Source organism: Notolepis coatsorum (genome assembly GCF_963971535.1).
Source record: "Notolepis coatsorum genome assembly, chromosome: 6".
Taxonomy (NCBI): Eukaryota; Metazoa; Chordata; class Actinopteri; order Aulopiformes; family Paralepididae; genus Notolepis; species Notolepis coatsorum.
This window is the reverse complement of record NC_140170.1, coordinates 40,372,295-40,395,423: the sequence shown is the minus strand read 5'-3', so window position 1 is coordinate 40,395,423 and position 23,129 is coordinate 40,372,295. Positions and strand designations below refer to the sequence as shown.

General features: G+C 46.1%; 1 protein-coding gene across 1 annotated transcript; it reads left to right on the top strand.

The window, feature by feature from the left end:
* Nucleotides 1–3,376: 3,376 nt before the first annotated feature.
* On the top strand, nucleotides 3,377–22,703 carry map1ab (microtubule-associated protein 1Ab; the record flags this gene model as incomplete). Its single annotated transcript, XM_084315531.1, has 5 exons — nucleotides 3,377–12,031; nucleotides 12,530–12,785; nucleotides 13,407–14,642; nucleotides 18,362–18,594; nucleotides 22,548–22,703. The coding sequence occupies exons 1-5, from the start codon at nucleotides 3,392–3,394 to the stop codon at nucleotides 22,701–22,703; spliced, it is 10,521 nt and encodes a 3,506-aa protein (XP_084171657.1). The 5' UTR covers nucleotides 3,377–3,391.
* Nucleotides 22,704–23,129: the final 426 nt, after the last annotated feature.

Genomic DNA, 23,129 nt, shown 5'->3' with positions numbered 1-23,129 from the left:
AGCTGCACCCATAGCTGACCTATTTCCTATTCCAACTTCTTGTTCTCACATTGACGCATAAGTGGGCTGCCTGCCTCTGTACAGTGTTTGTTCCACATACGACACAGAAGGCAGTGTAGTACGTCTCCCTGACTCAAGGAGGTTCTCACAGATTAACTGTGAATGCTCTCTGAAGCAGCATGTCTTTAGGGCAGTCTTCTGAGTGTCTGGCAATGTTCTCTGTCTTAAGATACTGGCCTGTCATCATGTCTAGAAGGACGTGAAAAGATATTAACATAATATGTCTAGGCCCTCTGCTCACTTGTGTGTTTGAATCTTCTCTCCTACAGGACAAAGGACGCTCCGTCACAGCAGTGATGTTCTAGAGACCGTTGTGCTGGTCAACCCATCAGAGGACACAGTCGCCTCAGAGGTACGACTGAAGAAGAGTTCATTCTAAAATAAAGTTTCCTTTACAAACATCAATCTCTCAGGTTAATTTCTATTTTCATCTCGGCCATGACCACTCTTTTTTTTAACCCATCTCTCTCTCTCTCTCTCTCTCTCTCTCTCTCTCTCTCTCTCTCTCTCCCTCTCCCTCTCCCTCTCCCTCTCCCTCTCCTCTCTCTCTCTCTCTCTCTCTCTCTCTCTCTCTCTCTCTCTCTCTCTCTCTCTCTCTCTCTCTCTCTCTCTCTCTCTCTCTCTCTCTCTCTCTCTCTCTCTCTCTCTCTCTCTCTCTCTCTCTCTCCCCCAGATCCGGTCTCTAGTCACTGACTCAGCAGGACACAAGCTTCTGGTCTTGAGTGGGCAGAGCTCAGACCACAGTGACCTTCTTCTTCAGACTGGGGTTTATACCTACCAGAACTTTTCAAATATCTTTGCTGATCCTGGGGTTAGTAAATATATAATCACCATAAACTTTACAATGAACTGTTTGTAATTAAAGTAAAAAAAAAAAAAAGTCAAGTAAAAAGTCCCGCCTCCCTTAGTTACTTTAGCTATGTCTAACAGAACCTACAAGATGAAAGTATATTACCCCAATTACTGCAGGAAATTTAAATGATACATTTGTTCTCCGGATGCTGAGATTGCATGCTTCAGTATTACAAGTTCACCAACAACACCATACCTTTAAATCTACCTTTGACCATACCTTTGATCTAAAGCTAATCAGCACACATATTTTACATTACGCCAGAACATTTCCCTGATCATCACTTAATTCTAGGGATGCTCGATATTGGCTTTTTTACCGATACCGATATTCCGATATTGTCCAACTCTTAATTTCCGATACCGATATCAACCGATATCAACCAATACCGATATATGCAGGGTTTCCCCGTCCAAAAAACTGAATAATTTCAGGTAACTAATCATTTCACTGGATATATATATAACAAATATTGTTATTGTTTTATATTTTTTTTAAACCGATACCGATATTTTCCGATATCACATTTTACTGCCGATATCGGCCGATAATATCGGTCGGCCGATAATATCGGACATCCCTACTTAATTCTTTAGGTTTTTCCTTTGTTTACCTTTTTCAAAAGTGTAAATGTTATTGTGATAAACCATAGAAGAAATCTACCCAAAGTTATCTCCTGATCATGCTAACAAAGGTAGTTCCTTAGAAAACATGTTTTTCTCTCTTCCTCATTTACCTTCAGAAACTCACCACTTTCCATAGGTCCTTTCTGGTCCAATGCGCACATGGATTTTTTATCTTATGTTGTGGGACTTGTACAGCACTTTGGTCAACTTTGTTGTTTTTAAATGTGCTCTATAAATAAAGTGGATTGGATTGAATTTCTTTGATAAAAGGCTACCTATTTGTTGCATGACCAGGAGATAGATTTAGGCTAGGTTTATCACCATACTGGTATGGTCCTTTAAGACCAGGAGATATATTTAAACTAGGTTTATCACCATACTGGTATGGTCCTTTAAGACCAGGAGATATATTTAAACTAGGTTTATCACCATACTGGTATGGTCCTTTAAGACCAGGAGATATATTTTAACTAGGTTTATCACCATACTGGTATGGTCTTTTAAGACCAGGAGATATATTTAAACTAGGTTTATCACCATACTGGTATGGTCCTTTAACTAGACCACAAGATAGACCAAAGCTAGTACTTTAGTGTCCATTCTCTCTTTATTTGCATCATCTTCAGATAGTGTACTGTTCAAATAAACACTACTCTGTGTTCCTTAAAGTTCCTTAGTGGGTCGCTATGTCAATCGTTATTTTGGAAATGGTTAACTTTGATGGAAGATGCAAATATGGCAGCTTTCATGTTGTAGATGAACAGGCAAACATGGAGGCATAAAGACAAACATATGTTTCTTGGATCTCTTATTTAATGACACACCAAACGTTTATCTACTGAGAGACCGTCATCTAATGGTTAATGCTTTCACTACCACACTATAGAAGGTTAACCCTTTCACTACAACACTACAAAGGGTTAACGCTTTCACTACCACACTATAGAGTATAGACGGTTAACCTTTCACTACCATACTACAGAAGGTTAACCTTTCACTACCACACTATAGACGGTTAACCTTTCACTACCACACTACAGAAGGTTAACCTTTCACTACCACACTACAGAAGGTTAACCTTTCACTGCCACACTATAGACGGTTAACCTTTCACTGCCACACTATAGACGGTTAACCTTTCACTACAACACTACAAAGGGTTAACGCTTTCACTACCACAGTATAGACGGGTAACCTTTCACTACCACACTATAGAAGGTTAACCCTTTCACTACAACACTACAGAAGGTTAACCTTTCACTGCCACACTATAGACGGTTAACCTTTCACTACCACACTACAGAAGGTTAACCTTTCACTAGCACATGGTTAACCGTGGTTAGTGTAAGGGTTAACACTGATGCAGAAGTGTTAACCCTTTGTAGTGTGGTAGTGAAAGGGTTAAATGTGCGGCTGATCATGGTGCCCTGTGATGTCGTCATGTATCTACATCACAGGACATTCAGTCTCTCTAATTTTGAGTAGTATGTTTCACATTTTGACCATTTTGAACAGTTCAACCGGACCTGTTTGTCTTAAGTACCATTAAGTAAACAACAAATCAACGTACACGGGCCTCCCCTTGTGTGGAATTTGAAACGTCCTGTAATCCATTTGTGTTTGCCTACAATACACAAATACCACATTGAGCTTAGCATGTATTGTCAAGTCAATGTGTCTGTTTGTGTCATTCCTGCAGGTCACTGATTTGCTGGGACCAGCAGCACCTGAGCAGCAGGCAACACTCACTGTGTCCTGCCGTGGGGAGGTGGGCTGGAGCTCCTTCGGACAACAGCAACACATACAGCAGTTCCTGGAGTACAGACTGAACCCAGACGCTGTGCTCCCCAAGATGGAGGGCGTCACCGAGTTTACGGAGTACATCTCCGAGACTGTTGACGTCCCTTCACCATTTGACCTCCTGGAACCACCTACCTCTGGGGGCTTCCTGAAGCTGTCTAAGCCTTGCTGCTACATTTTCCCAGGTGGCAGAGGAGACTCTGCACTCTTTGCTGTGAATGGCTTCAATATCCTGGTGGATGGAGGCTCTGACCGTAGATCCTGCTTCTGGAAGCTGGTACGACACTTGGACCGCATCGACTCAATTCTACTCACACATATCGGAGCTGACAATCTCCCAGGTATCAATGGGCTCCTTCAGAGGAAGATAGCAGAACAGGAAGAGGAACAGTCACAAGAATCACCCACATATAGCGACTGGATGAAGAATCTCATCTCTCCAGAGCTCGGTGTGGTGTTCTTCAATGTACCAGAAAAGCTACGTATGCCAGAATCAAATCTCAAAGTCAAGCGCAGCATTGAAGAGGCCTCTCTCACACTACAGTACCTTAACAAATTGGGAATCAAGTCAGAGCCTCTTTTCCGGGTGGTCTGCAACACTATTGAGCCCATCACCCTGTTCCACAAGATGGGAGTGGGCAAGTTAGACATGTATGTTCTGAATCCTGTGAAGGACAGCAAAGAGATGCAATTTTTGATGCAGAAGTGGGCCGGAAACAGTAAGGCCAAGACTGGTATTGTGCTCGCCAATGGAAAAGAGGGAGAGATCTCTGTGCCCTACCTGACATCAGTTACAGCCTTAGTTGTTTGGCTCCCCGCCAACCCTACAGAAAAGATTGTCAGGGTGCTGTTTCCTGGGAATGCACCACAAAACAAGATCCTGGAGGGGCTGGAGAAACTAAAGCACCTTGAGTTCTTGCGCTATCCTGTAGCCACACAAAAAGACATTGCCTCAGGAGCTCCCCCCTCTGTCATAAAGCAGACAAAGTTGAGGCAAAGAGAAGATAGCAAAGAAAGCCTCAAATCGTCACCCAAGACCACCTTAAAGACCTCAAAGAAAGAAATAGATGTACAAGACAATGTATCAACTATCACCGACACCAAGAGTGACTCTGTCAAAGACAATAAGGTTGAGAAAAAAGAGGAGAAAAAGTCTTCCAAAACACTCAAATCCAAGACTGACGTGCCAGAAAAGAAAAAACTCTTGAAGGAAAAAACCTCAAGAATGCACTCCAAGGAAAGGGTATCCAAAATGGATGAGAAAAAAGACATGGAAAAGAAAGAGATTAAGAAAGTAAAGAAAGATGACGCCGCAAAAAAAGACGGCAAGTCCAAGGAGGATAAGAAGAAGGATACGTCCAAACCTGAGCTAAGAAAGATTACAAAGCCTGACCTAAAACCCCTCACACCAGAAGTAAGAAAGACATTGCATAAAGCTAAAGTGTCAGGTAAAGCCAAGACTGCCAAAGGGAACGCAGCCAAGGCAGCGCCTGTTGAAGCTACATCTGAAGGGCCAATTGCTGAAATCATTCAGCCTGAACCACTGCAGAATGGAGCTGCTGAGTGCGCTTCCTCTTTCTCCACTCCAGAAGACCTCACTAAGGAATTTGAGGAGTTGCAACAAGCTGACATTACATCAGTATCCTCAGAAGCAGTTGAAAGTGTTGATGCTCCATTAGAGTCGACAGTACAAAGCCTTACCCAAGAGGAAGGGAAAGCTCAAGAAACTGCCTCTGGAAGTCCACCTGGCACAATGTCTCCTGAGAAGCAGGTGTCAGACACAGGACTGAAAGCTCAGGCTGAGGATGAAGAGCATAGGGACGAATCAGAAGCCGAGGATGCTGACAAATTTGAGGATGAAGGTGCAGCCATTGAGGATGAGGAGGAGGAAGAGGAGAAAGAGTCCCAAACTGTCGAGAGGAAAACAGTGGAGGAGGAAGAGGAGGATATGGGAATTGGAGAAGAGGAGGATGAAGCAAAATGGAAGGAAATTAAAGATGGTGAGCTTGACAGGAAACACGAGGTGGAACAAATGGAGAAGTCGGAAAAACTCTCAGCCAAAGTAGAAACAAAAGAGGAGTTCAAAATGACCAAGGATGAGGAGGAACATGAAGAGGAGGAGGAAGCTGTTGAAAAAACTCAGCTAGAGGAGGTAGAGGATCTAGATGCTATAGCAGATGAAGAAGTCAAGCCTGAAGATATTGAGAGAGATCAAATGGCAGACGTCATGAAAAGCCAAGCAACTGAACCTGCAACTGGAGCCAAAGATGATGACGAAGAGGAAGAATACCTCTCACATGTGGGAGGTGCTACGGCTCCCATAACATCTGTAGCTCAAGGAGCTGTTGCAGCAGAACCCATCTATATCCATGACGAGACCATTCCTGGCTACTCCGAAACAGAACAGACCATCTCCGATGAGGAGATCCATGAGGAGGCAGAGGACAGGATACCGCACCTCCAGTATGAAGTTGCAGCATATCACATTTCAGTTCCGGATCAGACAGGTTCCTTTGAAAACATCCATGGCATGAGGGAGATGCAAGCAGCAGCCATGTCTGATAAAGGTTTCATACCAGGGGTACAGGAGCAAGTGTCTATTTTCACCAATATCATCGCTGCTCCTTTGGCAGAGGAAGAACATGTCTCTTCAGCGACATCTATCACAGAGTATGACAAACTATCATCCTTCCCCACCTCTATTGCTGAAGACCAATCTGTGGCATCTGTCACGGCACCACCCACTGAAGAAACAGGCAAAAGCTCTTTGGTTATAGACACTGTAAACAGTGTTCTCCTGTCGACCCCAACAGATGCCACCCATGGCAAAGAGTACCTGCCCTCAGCTGGGACAATCTCTCCAACTTCCTCCTTAGAGGACGACAAGTGCTTCAAATCTCCATCTGACGACTCACAGCCTGCTGTTGCTAAAGTGAAGACCTCCTCTTTAGAGGATGATAAATGCTTAAAATCGCCACCTGATGACTCACAGCCTGCTGTTGCTGAAGTGGAGATGGCAGCTAAGGTCCCTGAAGGTCACGAGGAGGAGGAGGAGGAGGAAGAAGAGGAGGAGGAGGATGAAGACCAAACTCCTAATGTTGACATTTCACTTGAAAAACTCCAAGAGGGCTATGCCTCAACTCAAACATTCCACAATAAAGAGAAAGATGTTGAAAATATCTCTGGTTCAGTGTGTCCCATGGTAAAGTCTGTCCAGGGTACAGAACCAGTCCACGTGCCAGTTGAAGAGGAGCAGGCACATACAGTTACGAAAGATGTCTCGTCTGTTGTTCCCACCAAACCATTCGGATCAGACTTGTTCACTTCGGAAAGTGAAGAGCGTTGCTTCAGTCCAGATGATAGCACTGTGAAAATGGCCTCACCCACACAGTCTGGACCCCCTAGTCCAACCCATTCTCCACTACGTCAGTCACCAGTGGAGGAAAAGACTAAGGGTTTCCCTGAAATGAAGCCACAAAAACAAGAGGAGGCCTCCGTCCCAGGCAAAGTCCCAGAGAAGGAGAGTCATTTCCAGGATGACAAGGATGATGAGGAAGATGATGATGATGATGACCATGATGATACCTCTGCAGTTAAAGCTGTCACAGTGGAGAAAGAGAAGGGTCACACTTCTGATGTCCAACCAATCAAAGAAGAGCAGAAAGGCAAAGATACAGCAAAGGATGACACTATCGATACAAAACCTGTCAAAGGTGAGGAGACGGAGAAAGAGGCAGACACGCATGAGATCTTTGATGTCAAACCCATCACAGGGGTAAAAGAGATGGAAAAGAATATTCCTGATGACCAACCAACCAAAGAAGAGCAGAAAGGCAAAGATACAGCAAAGGATGACACTATCTATACAAAACCTGTCAAAGGTGAGGAGACGGAAAAAGAGGCAGACACGCATGAGACCTTTGATGTCAAACCCATCACAGAGGTAAAAGAGATGGAAAAGAATATTCTTGATGTCCAACCAATCAAAGAAGAGCAGAAAGGCAAAGATACAGCAAAGGATGACACTATCGATACAAAACCTGTCAAAGTTGAGGAGACAGAGAAAGAGGCAGACACACATGAGACCTTTGATGTCAACCCCATCACAGAGGTAAAAGAGATGGAAAAGAATATTCCTGATGTCCAACCAACCAAAGAAGAGCAGAAAGGCAAAGATACAGCAAAGGATGACACTATCGATACAAAACCTGTCAAAGTTGAGGAGACAGAGAAAGAGGCAGACACACATGAGACCTTTGATGTCAACCCCATCACAGAGGTAAAAGAAATGGAAAAGAATATTCCTGATGTCCAACCAACCAAAGAAGAGCAGAAAGGCAAAGATACAGCAAAGGATGACACTATCGATACAAAACCTGTCAAAGGTGAGGTGACAGAGAAAGAGGCAGACACGCATGAGATCTTTGATGTCAAACCCATCACAGAGGTAAAAGAGATGGAAAAGAATATTCCTGATGTCCAACCAATCAAAGAAGAGCAGAAAGACAAGGATACAGCAAAGGATGACATTATCGATACAAAACCTGTCAAATGTGAGGAGGCAGAAAAAGAGGCAGACACGCATGAGATCTTTGATGTCAAACCCATCACAGAGATAAAAGAGATGGAAAAGAATATTCCTGATGTCCAACCAAGCAAAGAAGAGCAGAAAGGCAAAGATACAGCAAAGGATGACACTATCGATACAAAACCTGTCAAAGTTGAGGAGACAGAGAAAGAGGCAGACACACACGAGACCTTTGATGTCAAACCCATCACAGAGGTAAAAGAGATGGAAAATTATATTCCTGATGTCCAACCAATCATAGAAGAGCAGAAAGGCAAAGATACAGCAAAGGATGACACTATCGATACAAAACCTGTCAAAGGTGAGGAGACAGAGAAAGAGGCAGACACTCATGAGATCTTTGATGTCAAACCCATCGCAGAGGTAAAAGAGATGGAAAAGAATATTCCTGATGTCCAACCAATCAAAGAAGAGCAGAAAGACAAGGATACAGCAAAGGATGACACTATCGATACAAAACCTGTCAAATGTGAGGAGACAGAGAAAGAGGCAGACACGCATGAGACCTTTGTTATCAAACCCATCACAGAGGTAAAAGAGATGGAAAAGGATATTCCTGATGTTAAACCCATCAAAGATGAACAGAAGGAGGTTGAAAAGGATCATATAATAGATATAGAACCCAAGGATGAATTAAAGGAGAAAAAGGTGATAAAGGATGACGTATCTGATGTTAAACCTGTCAAGAAAGAGACAGAAAATTATGAAACCTCTGATATCTCCCATGTGAAAGACAAGGAGATGGAAAACCAGCTGGGAAGAGATGATACCGCTGATATAAAGCCAATCAAGGCTGAGCAGAAGGAGAAAGAGACAATAGAGCAGGATACTTGTGCTGTTAAACCAGAGGAAACTGAAAAAGCAACGAGTAAGGATGATGCTTTTGATATCAAGCTGACTAAAGAACAGGAAAAAGAGAGCAAGATTAGCAAGGATGATACTTCCCCTGTCAAACCATCAGAGGATGAAAAGGAGAAACTAACAAGTAAAGATGATATTCCTGATGTAAAGCCGCTCAAAGACGAAAAGGACACATCTGATGTAAAACTCAAAGAGGACGAAGAGCAGACAAAAGAGACAGAGGGGGTTGCAACGTCTGCTGAAAAAACAATCAAGGAGGAGGATGAAGAGAAGGAGATAGAAAATGATGATACCTTCAGAGTTAAAACTATGAAAGGTGGAGAGGAAAAAGAAAAGGAAGAGGTGGATACCACCGATTATAAACCAATCACACAGGAAAAGAAAGATGAAGAGATTAAAAAGAAGGAGGACAAGGTGGTGCAGGATGAGGAGGAGAAAAAGAAGAGGGAAATAGCTGAAGCAGAGTCCATCATAAGCAAAGAGAAGGAGATGGAGATATACATTCCAGCAGAGAGCACCAAAGAGACAGAAAAAGACGATCCTCCCAAGACTGAATCAAAGACTGCGGTTGAGCCCTTCAAGCAGGAGAGGAAGGATGCATTTAACTCACTGGTAAAAGAGGAGGTCAGCTGTAAAGAGACTCCTGCAGCCGAATCACGTGGAGACAAGAAAAGAGAGGAACAAGAAAAGGATAAAGAAGCAAAGGTCATCACCAGTCAAGATGAGAAAATGGAAAAAGAGAAAGATGACACCCATGTGGCCGAATTGAGTAAAGAACAAAAAATGGAAAAAGAGCAAGAAAAAGAATACACCTACGAGACTGAAGATGAGACGATGAAGAAAGAGGATGATGAAGAGTATGAGGGTGAAACTACTAAAGAGCAAACGTTTAAAGAAAAAGGTGGCATCGCTGATACAAAGAAAGATGAGGAAATTGAGAAAGAAACGTATGATTCATATGAGGTTGACCACACCACAGAAGAGAAATGGGAGATGGAAGAGTTACAAGAGAAAGACCCGAACAAGGGCGCCAAACAAACAGCATTAGAAACACCAGTAATCGTGTCTAAGTCAGAGTACAAGTCAACATTTCTGGTACAGTCCTCCGATGAGGACAGGGAGGAAGAGGAGGAGGAAGACATTTGCATGGGAGGGGCCGGTTCCAGACCTTTGTCAGTTGAACCTAGGAAGTCAGAACATGACATCACCTCTGCGGACCTTCTCTCACCTCAGAAAGTGCCTGGTGACCAAATCGAAGAGGTCACACCCGAAAAGATCACAGTGACAATACCTACACTTACAATGCAGGAGCCTTCTATTGATGAAGACCTCAAAGAGTTGGGAAAAGAGGAACATGGACCCTTGCCTGAACCAGACATGGAGGTTAAGAAAACTGAGGCCACAGCTGCACCTCTTGCCACACCAGAGTCCTCTGTTACTACTTCCACATCAAAGGTGGAACCGACTTCTAGCATAATCATATCTAAAGAACCTGTTTGTGATATCACTACCGCTAAAGAGGAACCACGTATAGACTCCATCCCAGCAGAGGAAAAACACATGTTACCGACATTAACCAGCGTGGTCAGCCAACCCATGAGTTCAACACTTTTGAGCACTGACAGCCAAGCCAGTGTGGAGAAATCTTCCCAACCTGAGAAACCAATACCAGCTCAGACAAGCACACCACTTGTTGTTACTGATGAAAAAGCACAGCAGGCTTCTCAAAAAGAGGACGACACACCGGGTAAGGAAGCCGAGAGGGAGATGGAAGGAGAAAGAGAAGCAGCCTCGCCAGGATTACCACAACCATGTCCGTATTTTCTGTTAGATAAACATTCTGAGGTCATTCCTAAAAAAGTCGACCCTGCCGATACTGTCAAATCAGATGGCGCAACTACAAAAGGGGAGGGTGTTGAAAAATCGACTTCCGAGAAGGAGGTGACCGGTGCGAGCGTACAAGAAGAAAAGACAAGCCTCGGGGCGTCCAAGTATGATCCGTACGAAAAGCCTATTCCAAAAGACCATCACTCAGACTCCAGGGAGGAAAGTGAGGTTTCAATAGGTTTGGATCACGCCGCCTCTGACTTCGGTATGGACGACAACAGGAGAGACCGCCCGGCAGAGTGTGGCGGCATCATGTTCCTCTTGGATGATCAATACAAAGAGGAACCGCTGTCCTTCAGCAGGGTGGACTACAGCCCGGTATCCATCACAGAGAGTGAAAGAAGCCGCCACAGTCAAAGCGCCTCCCCTGAATCTGAAGACAGAGAGAAGGGCCAAGAGGAGGAGAGTGAAAGAGAGGATAGACCGGATACACCTTATGTCGAAAAGAGCTTCTCATCTACAGACGTGCCGGATAACAAAATGGCACAAGCTGCTGAGTCAAAAGAGGACAAACCTGAGAAATCTGAGAAAGAGGACATGAAGGACGGCACTTGGTCGGCCCCTCAAACATCTGCAGGAGGGAGGGATACGCCTACAGTTTCCACTAGTGCAGATGTACATACCGGCATGCCAGACCAAGCACTCGGACAGGACACAACCCCTCCCCAGTCGAGTCAATCAAACCTGGGCACCCAAGCCTCAACGACTTCTGTGCCTTTTGGAGATTTCCCTGAGAAGGCCACAGAGAAAGAGAAAGACGGGGGGAAATACTCTGCCGAGTCAATGAAAGACAAGATTGAAACCTCTGACACTGAAAGAGAAGGATCTCCCTCCGGCCGGTACTCGCCAGCAGAGAAAGATATCTTACTTCAGCAAGTTTCACCCATTGAGAAGGAAGAGACAGCCGGTTCTTCAAGCGCCGCCCCTGTTGCAACAGGACATCAAATCGATGGCAATGTTCTTGCATCTGAGAACAGTCAAATAAGCAGCTCTGTCACTTGTAAATCCGTGGTAGAATCTTCAGGAGCCACTTCAGACAGCATGATAGATAAAAGACTCCTGGTGGAAGGAGACGATTTTGATATTGATGACGATGAGGACGATGAAGATGAGGAAGATGAGGAAGAAGAGGAGGTCAGCGATGTGGACATGGAGAAAGGTGCTAGAGAGCAATCTGAAAAAGAGATCTGCAAACACACTTCTGATCCTACCACCACTGCTACATTACCAGAGAAAGAGGACTCAAACCAAAAACCTCAGTCGCATGAATCAAGCCCCCTCAAAGATGACACGATTCATAAAGATACAACCGATAGTGTGTCCACGTCCAAACTACCTGAGACAAAGGCAGAGGATGTCGAAAGAAAGTCTCCATCACCTGAACCAAGTCCTTTAGAAATGGATGAAATCTGTATAACAAAGTCGGATGAGGCTGTTACCTCCAAACCACCAGTGACGAAGAAAGAGGAGGAAACAGTCCAAAAGCGTTTATCACCTGAACCAACTCCTCTTGAAAAGCATGAAATCTGCACATCTGCATCTGAGGATACCAGTACCTTAGAGACAAAAAAAGAGTCTATATCACCTGAGCCAAGCCATCTGACAAAGGAAGAACCCTATTGCCCGATGACCACAGGCAGTCCTGTGCCCTCAGACATTGCAGAGTTTTTATATAAACCTACAGCTAGTGCCGCCCCTCCGCTAACAGGAAGCTACGCCGATATTGGACAGAGCAGGTCTGGAGTATATCCCTCAGAATCATCAGAGTATTCTTACAGGGAGGATAGTCAAGTGAGAACAAGAGAGGAGAGGGAAGACTCCATTACATCTTCAGACATCTCCCTGCTACCCAAGTCCAGCGGCGATAAGCCCACAGACATTGAAGCTGAAAGAGAGGCTCCAATTACCCCCAAAATACAAGACGATAGAGCTGGCTCATCAGCTTGCACTTACACTACAATGACATACTCATCCACATCATACTCATCTGTATCATACAGTTACTCTTCATCAGCCTCAGTCTCTACTCCAACTGGCCAACAGGTTGGGGAGGAGGCAGAGTCCTTGGCGACAATGTTAAGTTCTACTCTTAGGCAGGACTCTGAGGGAGGTTTGGTCATAGAATCTACTGTCTCAAGCTCTGGGGGGTTGCTGGGGGATGAGTACATGGTAGTGACCGACAGGTCTGCAACAACTACAACAACTACTCTTTCAAAAGCGTCCTCACCTAGTCAGCTTGAGGAGACCAAACCACCATCTCCAGTCATGTCTGCCAAAGAGACTGTAGGGCAGGAGGATTCTTCATGTCCAGAAATGGGCAAGACATCCACCTCTTATAGCTTTTGTACAGTAGGAGAAACCACAGAAAAGAAGATCACAACATCTGTTGAAATGCCATCTCTAGAAAGTACTCTAACAACAAAACCGTCTGAAGTTTTGCCCACATCAGGGGCTCTCTTTGATGTCTCTTCTCTGCAAACGTATGACTTCACTGGCAGAGACTCCAATGAGCCAGCAGGAAGCAAGGAGCAGTCTGACCCAAATGAAACAGTGGACAGTACTCCTTCATGTCATATTGAATATCAAAAAGCTACAATGACAGTGCAAAAAGGGCAGATTCCATTCAAAACTGGATTATACAAGGAAGGCATCAGCCACGCCACTGAGTCAAACACAGTCGCCATAACCTCTGTCGCCACAGTATTTCAACCTGTTGTGGTGACACTTGCAGCGTCTTCCAGCTGTTCTGCAGAGATGGGCATGAGCCCCCAGGAAACTTTAAGTGGAGCTTCCAAAGCATCATGTGCCATACTAGATCTGCCAAAAAAAGAGGAGGAAAAAGAAGCAAAGGAGGAGAAACTATTGGAGAAGCTACAAGAGAGGATCGAGGTAAGGAGAAGGAGTAGCATATCTGACTGGGAACTCCTTCAGAGACCTGAGGGCTATCCAAGTGCTCCTCCTCCAGGGTATGGGGACAGTGATGATGACAACATGGAAGTAATGGAAGATACTCACCACACAGACACATCTGGCAAAGGAGAATCTGATCGTCCATCTGACTTGCAAATGGGAGCCACCTCTTACGCCTCCTTCTCCCCTCCAGGATACTCCTCTTGTGAATATAAACACAGCAAAGGAGAACTTTCTCCATCATTCATCAACCCCAGCCCCCATCAGCTCTCCAGTGATGAGGCAGAAGAGGCAGACCTAAGTGACCACTCTGGAGAAGGGGACGAGGATGATCGCGAGCAACACTCTGTAAAAAGGAGGTCACACAAGCAGAGACACCACAACACTCCTCCACCTGGAGATGCTGGACAGGGCCCTCCCGCGCTGCCTGGTGCCGTGTCATCGGGGCTGGGTGTGACATTGGCTGGAGAAGAGACACCTCCAACATCTGTGAGCGAATCACTACCTTCACAGTCTGACTCAGATGTCCCCCCAGAGACTGAAGAGTGCCCGTCCATTACAGCCGAAGGAAACTTGGACTCAGATGAAGATACTGAACATCTTCCTGTGGATAAACTATCTGGCTCTGCAGCTGGAGGAGGCCACCATCCCTCATCGCCCCGGTCTACCCAGAAGGCTCATGACCCCCCTCCTGCCCCGCTGAAGGATCCTTTCCCCCACCCTCCCCACCCTGATGTATGCATGGTAGACCCAGAGGCCCTTCTCAGTGACCAAAGCAGCACAGACAAGCTTCTCAAAAAGGAGCACAAGACCACCAAGATTCTTAGGAGGAAACCCAAATCGGCCTCCCCAGCTCGGAGGGGGGAAACCAGGAAGAGGTCATCTACCCCAGTGAAGCAGGCTTCCAAGGACTCCCCCTCGCCCCGCTCAGCCTCTCTGAGGAGGAGGGACACAGATAGAACCTCCAGACTCCCCAAGATGACTGATACCCATGGATCTAAGACTGAGATCCATACCCCTGGGAAAGCTCTGGTCAATGGCATCAAGAGTAGTCCAGGTGTGTAAACATTTCAAGGAAACTTGACAAATGACAAGCTACTTCACAATGAAAATAATATTCTAGTTTGACAAAGTAATTCAACTACATCCAAACTATATTGTGGAAAATTATCATAATAGAATAGAATAGAATAGATCTTTATTTTCATTGTTACAGTTGTTACAACGAAATTAAAAAAATGCAACCCTAGGTGCTAGTAAAATAAGAATAAAAACAGTCCTAAACACAGTGTTAAATATAAAAACAGGGTGGGGCGTAAATAACATTAATAAAACAGGGGGGTATAGAATATAAAATATATATAATTGCACTATCTCTTAATGTTGTGTGTGCGTGGGGGGGGGGGGGGGGGTGCAAGGAGACTGTTGTTTTAAAATTTAGCTGAGTTTAGTGCACATATGGCCCTGGGATAAAAACTAAACTTCAGTCTGTTAGTCCGGGTGGGCATGACGCTGAAACGCCTGCCCGAGCGCAGCCGCACGAGGTGCTTGTTGCCCGGGTGGTGTGGGTCCTTCAGTATTTTTACTGCTTTTTTGAGGCAGCGGGAGTTGTATAGTCCCTCCAGTGAGGGGAGGGAGCAGCCGATAATCTTCTGGGCCGAGTTGACGACCCTCTGGAGCGCCCTCCTCTCTGCGGCTGTGCAGCTGAGGAACCACACATTTATGCAGTAGGTGAGGATGCTTTCCACGGAGCAGCGGTAAAAAGACACAAGCAGGTCTTGTCTGAGGTGGTAGTTTCTTAGTACTCTCAGGAAGTAGAGTCTCTGCTGTGCTTTTTTTACTATCGCCGTGGTGTTTATTCTCCAGGTCAGGTCATCCTCCAGGTGGACACCCAGGAACTTGATGACCGAGACTCTCTCCACACATCCCCCGTCGATATACAGGGGCTGTATGTCAGTCTTCTTCCTCCTGTAGTCCACGATCATCTCCTGGGTCTTTAGCTTGTTCAGCTGTAGGTTGTTATCCTTGCACAGGGCTGACAGCTGCTCTATTTCATCGCGATACGCGGTCTCGTCACCTTTTGTGATGCAGCCCACCACGGTGGTGTCGTCAGCGAACTTGATGATGGTGTTGCTGGGGTGGACTGCGGTGAAGTCGTGGGTGTAAATGGAGTAAAAGAGGGGACTCAGCACGCAGCCCTGGGGGGATCCGGTGCTGAGGCTGATGGCTGTGGAGGTGTGGGGGCCTATTTTGACCCTCTGGGGGCAGTCAGAGAGGAAGTCCTTAGACCACCGGCAGAGGGGATGGTTTAGTCCAAGGTCCATGAGTTTGGGCACTAGTCTGTCAGGCAGGATGGTGTTAAATGCAGAACTAAAGTCCACGAAGAGCAGCCGTGCGTAGCCCCCCGCTCTCTCCAGATGGGACAGGGTAGAGTGGAGAGTCGTGGCGATGGCGTCCTCCGTGGACCTGTTGGCTCTGTAGGCGAACTGGTGGGGGTCTAGTCCGGGAGGGAGGCTAGAGATGATGTGGGGCTTGAGTGTCTTTTCAAAGACCTTCATGGGTAGGGAGGTGAGTGCGACTGGACGGTAGTCGTTCAGGCAACTAATGGAGTTCTTTTTTGGGACCGGGATAATTATGGAGGTTTTCAGGCAGGGTGGGACTATGGCCTGGGACAGGGACTGGTTGAAGATCTTAGTGAAGACCCCTGTCAGCTGGTCAGCGCAGTCTTTCAGCACCCGTCCCACGACACCGTCCGGCCCCGCCGCTTTCCTAGGGTTTACTCCCTTCAGTGTACGTCTCACCTCGTGCTCCGTGAGGATGATGCTGCTGAGGGCTGGTGAGTGTGGTGAGGCTGCTTCTGTTGGCACCGCCTCTGGGGTGGAGTTGATGTGCAGTGTGGATGTTTTTTTCGGCCTCGCCTCGAATCGTGCGAAGAAGGTGTTCAGCTCCTCTGCCAGCTGAGGGTCACCCTCGTTGGCTGAGGAGTGGCTGGGTTTGTAGTTGGTCATCTGTTGGACCCCCTGCCATACCTGTCTGGTGTTGTTGCTCTGGAAGCAGTCCTCGATCTTACCCTTGTAGTCGGTCTTGGACCTCTTGATACCTCGCTTCAGGTTGGCTCTGGCAGTGCTGTATAGCTCCTTATCACCAGACCTGAAGGCAGTGTCCCTCTCTCTGAGCAGATGCTGCACCTCTCCCGTCATCCACGGCTTCGTATTGGGATAGACCCGGATACGTTTGTCCACGGTGACAGAGTCTATGCAGTGCTTGATATATCCCAGCACTGATGAGGTGTACAGTTCCAGGTCTTCGTGTTCAAAGACCTCCCAGATGGTGTTCTCAAAACAGTCCTGCAGCTGTAGGGTGGCGCTTACCGGCCAGGTTTTAACTGTCTTTGGTATGGCTGGGGCACTCTTTCTAATGGGGGTGTAGGATGGAATTAAAAGCAGGGATACGTGGTCTGACTGACCTAGATGGGCTAATGCTTTGGCTCTGTAGCCCAGCTTAATATTAGAGTAGACTTTGTCTAGTGTGTTATCTCCTCTTGTGGCACATTTTACATGCTGATACAATTTGGGAAGTACTTTCTTTAGGTTGGCGTGATTAAAATCCCCCGCAATGATGTGAACAGCCTGGGGGTATTTGTTTTGTTGGTTGCTAATGGTGCTATGTAGCTGACCTAGCGCCGCGTTAGCATTTGCATCCGGTGGAATGTACACTGCGGTTATCAGAACAGCGTTAAATTCCCTTGGAAGGTAAATGGGTCGGCATTTGACAGTCAAATATTCTATGTCGGGTGAACAATGGTTACTCACAATGTTTGTGTTCGTCGCCGAGGAGTCTTTCGTGTAGATTAAAAGTCCACCGCCGCGCGACTTCCCTGTGCTCTCCTTCGTACGGTCTTGTCTATGATGCGTCCGCCCTTCTAGCTCGATAGCTAAGCCCGGGATGGATGAATGGAGCCAGGTTTCTGTGGTAATTAGCACGCAGCTATCCTTCACAGTGTTATTAGTTGCGACCTGTAGTCTCAGTTCGTCCATCTTGTTAGCGAGAGATCTGGCATTTGTTAGGAAAATACTCGGCAGTGGAGGTTTATCTGGTAGTTTCCTCAGTTTCTCTAGTAGCCCGGCTCTGCAGCCCCGTCTTTGTTTACGTTCCTTGCGTCTGAATCTGGAATAAACACACAGAGTAAAGTATGGGTGTGTTTGATTTAGTGGCCAGGGCAGGCCAATCCTCACTTGGAGGGTGTGTTTCAAGGAGAGGACAGGGTGCAGTTGTTGAGGCGGGACCAGGAAAATAGAAAATCTTCTAGGGAAATATGTAATTTGTAATTAAGCACTTAAACTACAAGACTACTGAATTAACTACTGAAAAAGCTAAGATATCAATGTAGTTGAACTATTTACACAGGCAGCTCCCACAATGTAACTGGTGTGAAGTATGGCAATGCAGAAGAAGAGAATAATATTACATATGATGTGCTCAGTCAATTTGCCCTTGAGAAATAATGGCAAAGAAAGGATCAATAAATCAACCAATCACCAAACAAATCGATCACAAGACGTTCAATTGACAAGGTGTATTGTAGGTTGTACATTCTCCAGAGGATTTGACCGTCTCAGTTGATGACAGAATGAGACATATTTAGCACCACACTCACTTTTAATTCCCAAGTACACAAGTATACGGTTTCTTATTAGGGTTTCAATGTCACACTTTGTACAATTCTGGAATTTGTGGCTTTTTTTTTTACATTTTACCGACTTGGTTGTGTTCCAGCAAACAACTCTCAGAAAGCCGGCGCAGCTGTCCCGCCTGGGCCGCCCATCTACGTGGACCTGGCCTATGTGCCCAACCACTGCAGTGCCAAGAACGTGGACCAGGAGTTCTTCAAGAGAGTGAGGGCTTCATATTACGTGGTGAGCGGGAACGACCCGGGCAGCGGCGAGCCCAGTCACGGGGTCTTAGATGCCCTGTTGGAGGGAAAGGCCCAATGGGGCTCCAATTTACAGGTATTTACTCAAATGTTTTCACGATTTCTGCATGCAATTGTGTTCCTTGTGCATCTTCCTAAACGGGTAGTTCACACATGTTTTCGTTTTAGCTCGACTAGTGAGAGCTAACAAGCTAGCAATTTAGGAACGGAAATCTGTTGTCTGTTGGTTGCTTGGTCGTGTTAACCACTTTGGTCAGATGGATCTGCCTCGTCCTCTGACCACCACAGGATGGAAATAAAGGAACACACAAGAACAAACACTGTCACTCATATTCATGTGTGAAACTTGAGTGACGCCTGGTGCCCGCAATAGAATAAAAGTGACTGTGGTTGGCTGGGCTGTGATGATGTTCTCTCAAAATAAACCCATTTGTAACTTGTAACATAGCATTGTCCGATGCTTTGGTAATATAATTAAACAATGACATAGTCATAGAGGCAGCTACACACAGTAAATCTTGTAGCTTCAGAGTGCATTCGGGCCAAGCTGCCAATAACCCTAACCGGTTATACTTGCTTGCTAACACTAGCAGGACAGCTTGCAAGACAGCTAACGCTAACAACTGCTACTCATGCTTGCAGGATAGCAATCCCTACTGTTATCATTCAGACCATTCCTAAATCCTTCTGGAATCTCGTGTTCTGTTCCAGCTGATCCCTCTCGCAACATTAACTACATGAAAAAACATTGTGTCAGATAATGCTAGCTGTTTAGCCAGTTTAGCTAGTTAGCTTGATGCAATAGCTCCATGGCTACATCAGCCTTGATTTAGGAAACATCGCCCTGGTTCTTTTACTCTGCTATGATCATGCAATAAAGTTTGGCATGTGGACATCATGGACAATGAGAGCTAGCATGGAGAGGGGGGGGGGGGGGGTTCTGGGATGCTGGATACTGTTGAGTTTTGCAGAGGTGTCGTGGGCCTATTTGATAACCCTGGTGATATGCTGGCTCTCTCTGCCTATCTATCTACACGTTGAGTTGTGGCGGCCATAAGGGGTCATGTGGTAGGTTATGTACCATCAGCATTGTCAATACCTGGAGCTCACATCAAAGGGGCACAGGTCTGTTGAAGTTGACAATACTGTTTGGCGGGCCATTATACCATTGTAGTGTGTAATTCCATAGTAAGTATTTATAGGCATGTTAGACTTTCTTTTGGCAATGGGAGTGAGTTGCTTCGTTGAGTGATTATCCTTATCATTAGGGCACAAGTATCTTGTCTTTTATTATGTAAAACGAAATGCCATATGTACACGCTCACACACTAGCAGCCACTTTAACATGAGCACACACACACTCATGCTGTGTACACGCTCACACTTATGGTCACTTTACAAAAGGAAAGGTCACTTTAAGAATAGTATAGTATAACTTGAGATTGTATAATATTGCATTGTATAGCAGTGTACATAAAGACCCAGTGCCTCATCCGTAGCTAACAGTGTATTGCACTACCACAGGACCTAGCATGTCCTACCATGCTCTGTAAATAACTCATGTACATATACCGATATGCCCTACTTTGATTACTTGTATTATTGCACAATGTCGTTCTATTGGATTCTTATTATATTTATATTATTATTATTGTATTATGCACAATCGCTGCGGGCAAGACCCCCCGCATTTCATTGTATACTTGTATGCTGTGACAATTAAAACTCTTGACTTGACTTAACTTGACATATTCCACATTTAGTATATGCCCAGCCAAAGCTCAGACAATAATGTCAGATTGGACCAGTCCAGCAGACATCACGCTAACTGAGCTAAATTAGTGGATAAACCAATGGTTCTCAAATAGTTTGTAGTAAGGAGCAGCAAGACCACTGGAGGAGCTTTTAGACTCACTTCCACCACAAGCGCTGATGTCCAGCAACGCGGCCACATTCAATTCATTTTCTATGTAGAGGAGTGGATTCAGCCACAAGGTGCCGATAGGAAAGGGTGCTTGCGAATTGGAAGGGGTTGGTGTGTATGCACGTTTACCATACTGCATTAGCATTACATGGAATTCTTCGTCACTCTCCCAAAACATGCTGGTAGCTGTATTCTCGGTTTACAACGGTGGAACAAACTCCCCACCACAGTCAGGAGGACAGCTAGCCCCTTTCGTGACTTTCGGTTTGCAAGCCTGGGGCTTTTGTGACCGCAGTCACTTATTTTCTCATCGCGATCACCCAGCAAAGAAACAACCAAGCGTGATCGCGGGGCTCGGAGTGTGTCAAAAACATATCAGATCTGAATTTCAAAGATACCCAGCGTACAATATGGGTTTAACACAGCTTCACGATGGGGTCTGGAAGCTCGGAGTTGCTGATAAACAGTTTAAAACATTGTTAGGAAACACAAGTGGTACTCACAGCGAACTCTGGCAGCGAGATGGCGTCTTCTCCTTCTGCAACTTCTTTTGTCGCATGCCTGGTGCGCCAGCAATCACTGCGCTCCCTATCGGTCCCTGTTGGTCATTACCTATAGGCCATTACAGGGTAGAATCTGCTGAGCGAGTCTCCTGTGTATTGTTGTAATGACCAACAGGGACCGATAGGGAGCGCAGTGATCGCTGGACGCACCAGCCATTTTGCCAAGGTTCGCTCTGTGAGTACACTCGTTTTATGAAAATGATTTAAAATGTTTATCAGCAACTCCGAGCTTCCAGACCCCACCGTGAAGCTGTGTTAAACCCATATTGTACGCTGGGTATCTTTGAAATTCAGATCTGATATGTTTTTGACACACTCCGAGCCCCGCGATCACGCTTGGTTGTTTCTTTGCTGGGTGATCGCGATGAGAAAATAAGTGACTGCGGTCACAAAAGCCCCAGGCTTGCAAACCGAAAGTCACGAAAGGGGCTAGAGGACAGCTGAAAGGGGCTAGAGGACAGCTGGAAGGGGCTAGAGGACAGCTGAAAGGGGCTAGAGGACAGCTGAAAGGGGCTAGAGGACAGCTGAAAGGGGCTAGAGGACAGCTGAAAGGGGCTAGAGGACAGCTGAAAGGGGCTAGAGGACAGCTGAAAGGGGCTAGAGGACAGCTGAGAGGGGCTAGAGGACAGCTGAAAGGGGCTAGAGGACAGCTGAAAGGGGCTAGAGGACAGCTGAAAGGGGCTAGAGGACAGCTGAAAGGGGCTAGAGGGGCTAGAGGACAGCTGAGTGGGGCTAGAGGACAGCTGAAAGGGGCTAGAGGACAGCTGAAAGGGGCTAGAGGACAGCTGAAAGGGGCTAGAGGACAGCTGAAAGGGGCTAGAGGACAGCTGAAAGGGGCTAGAGGACAGCTGAAAGGGGCTAGCTGAAAGGGGCTAGAGGACAGCTGAAAGGGGCTAGAGGACAGCTGAAAGGGGCTAGAGGACAGCTGAAAGGGGCTAGAGGACAGCTGAAAGGGGCTAGAGGACAGCTGAAAGGGGCTAGAGGACAGCTGAAAGGGGCTAGCTGAAAGGGGCTAGAGGACAGCTGAAAGGGGCTAGAGGACAGCTGAAAGGGGCTAGAGGACAGCTGAAAGGGGCTAGCTGAAAGGGGCTAGAGGACAGCTGAAAGGGGCTAGCTGAAAGGGGCTAGAGGACAGCTGAAACCAGGCCAATCTTCCGCCATCGACTAAAAACACACCTCGTCAAAACAATATCTGAAATAAAAAAACTAAAAGACTTCTTACTGTCTTTTTACTATTATGTACCCTACTATTATGCTACTACTATCTATCATGATTGTTAATGTCCATACTACTATGCGCTCAAAGAGTGTAACACTCAAGCTCGATACTATTTGACAAACAATGCCACTGACCCTTAGCTGCCAGAGATGTACCCCTTGTACTGACTTGTTGCTCACAATTTGTAGGTCGCTTTGGATGAAAGCGTCAGCTAAATGTAAATGTATTGACTTGCTTGCTGTTTTATTGTTGTTGTTTTTTTTATAGCCTAAAATGCAATGGATATGTTCATGATCTCTGTTCTCCCCGACTCGCACCCCAAGGTGACCCTGATCCCGACCCATGACACCGAGGTGACGAGGGACTGGTACCAGCAGACCCACGAGCGACAGCAGGACCTCAACATCATGGTCCTGGCTTCCAGCAGCACCGTGGTCATGCAGGACGAGTCATTCCCCGCCTGCAAGATCGAGTTCTGAGCTGCAGAAGAAGAAGAACACCATGCTTCTCTTCCTCTCCCTCTCCTCCTTTCCTCCTCCACCTCAGAGAGAGAGAGAGAGAGAGAGAGAGAGAGAGAGAGAGAGAGAGAGAGAGAGAGAGAGAGGGGAGGGAGTGGTACTCTTTCGCTCCCCCTCCAAAGCCTTTGCACACTATCATGACACCAGTCTCCACTGCATTCGCTGCCGTCTTCAGCCATCAGTGCACAAGACTCTGTTAGCTGAATTCAAAGTCAAGTTACAACATAGGATCCTTGCTTTCTGTGACAGAGGTGTTATCATGCAAATATTTCCATGACTTTGTGTTTGTTTTGCATTTTTTTTTAACAAATTCGGTTGCACGCGCCAGTTCATGGAGTCTGACTACAGTAAGAGCATTATCTACAGTATTGTATCAACGTTTTCACC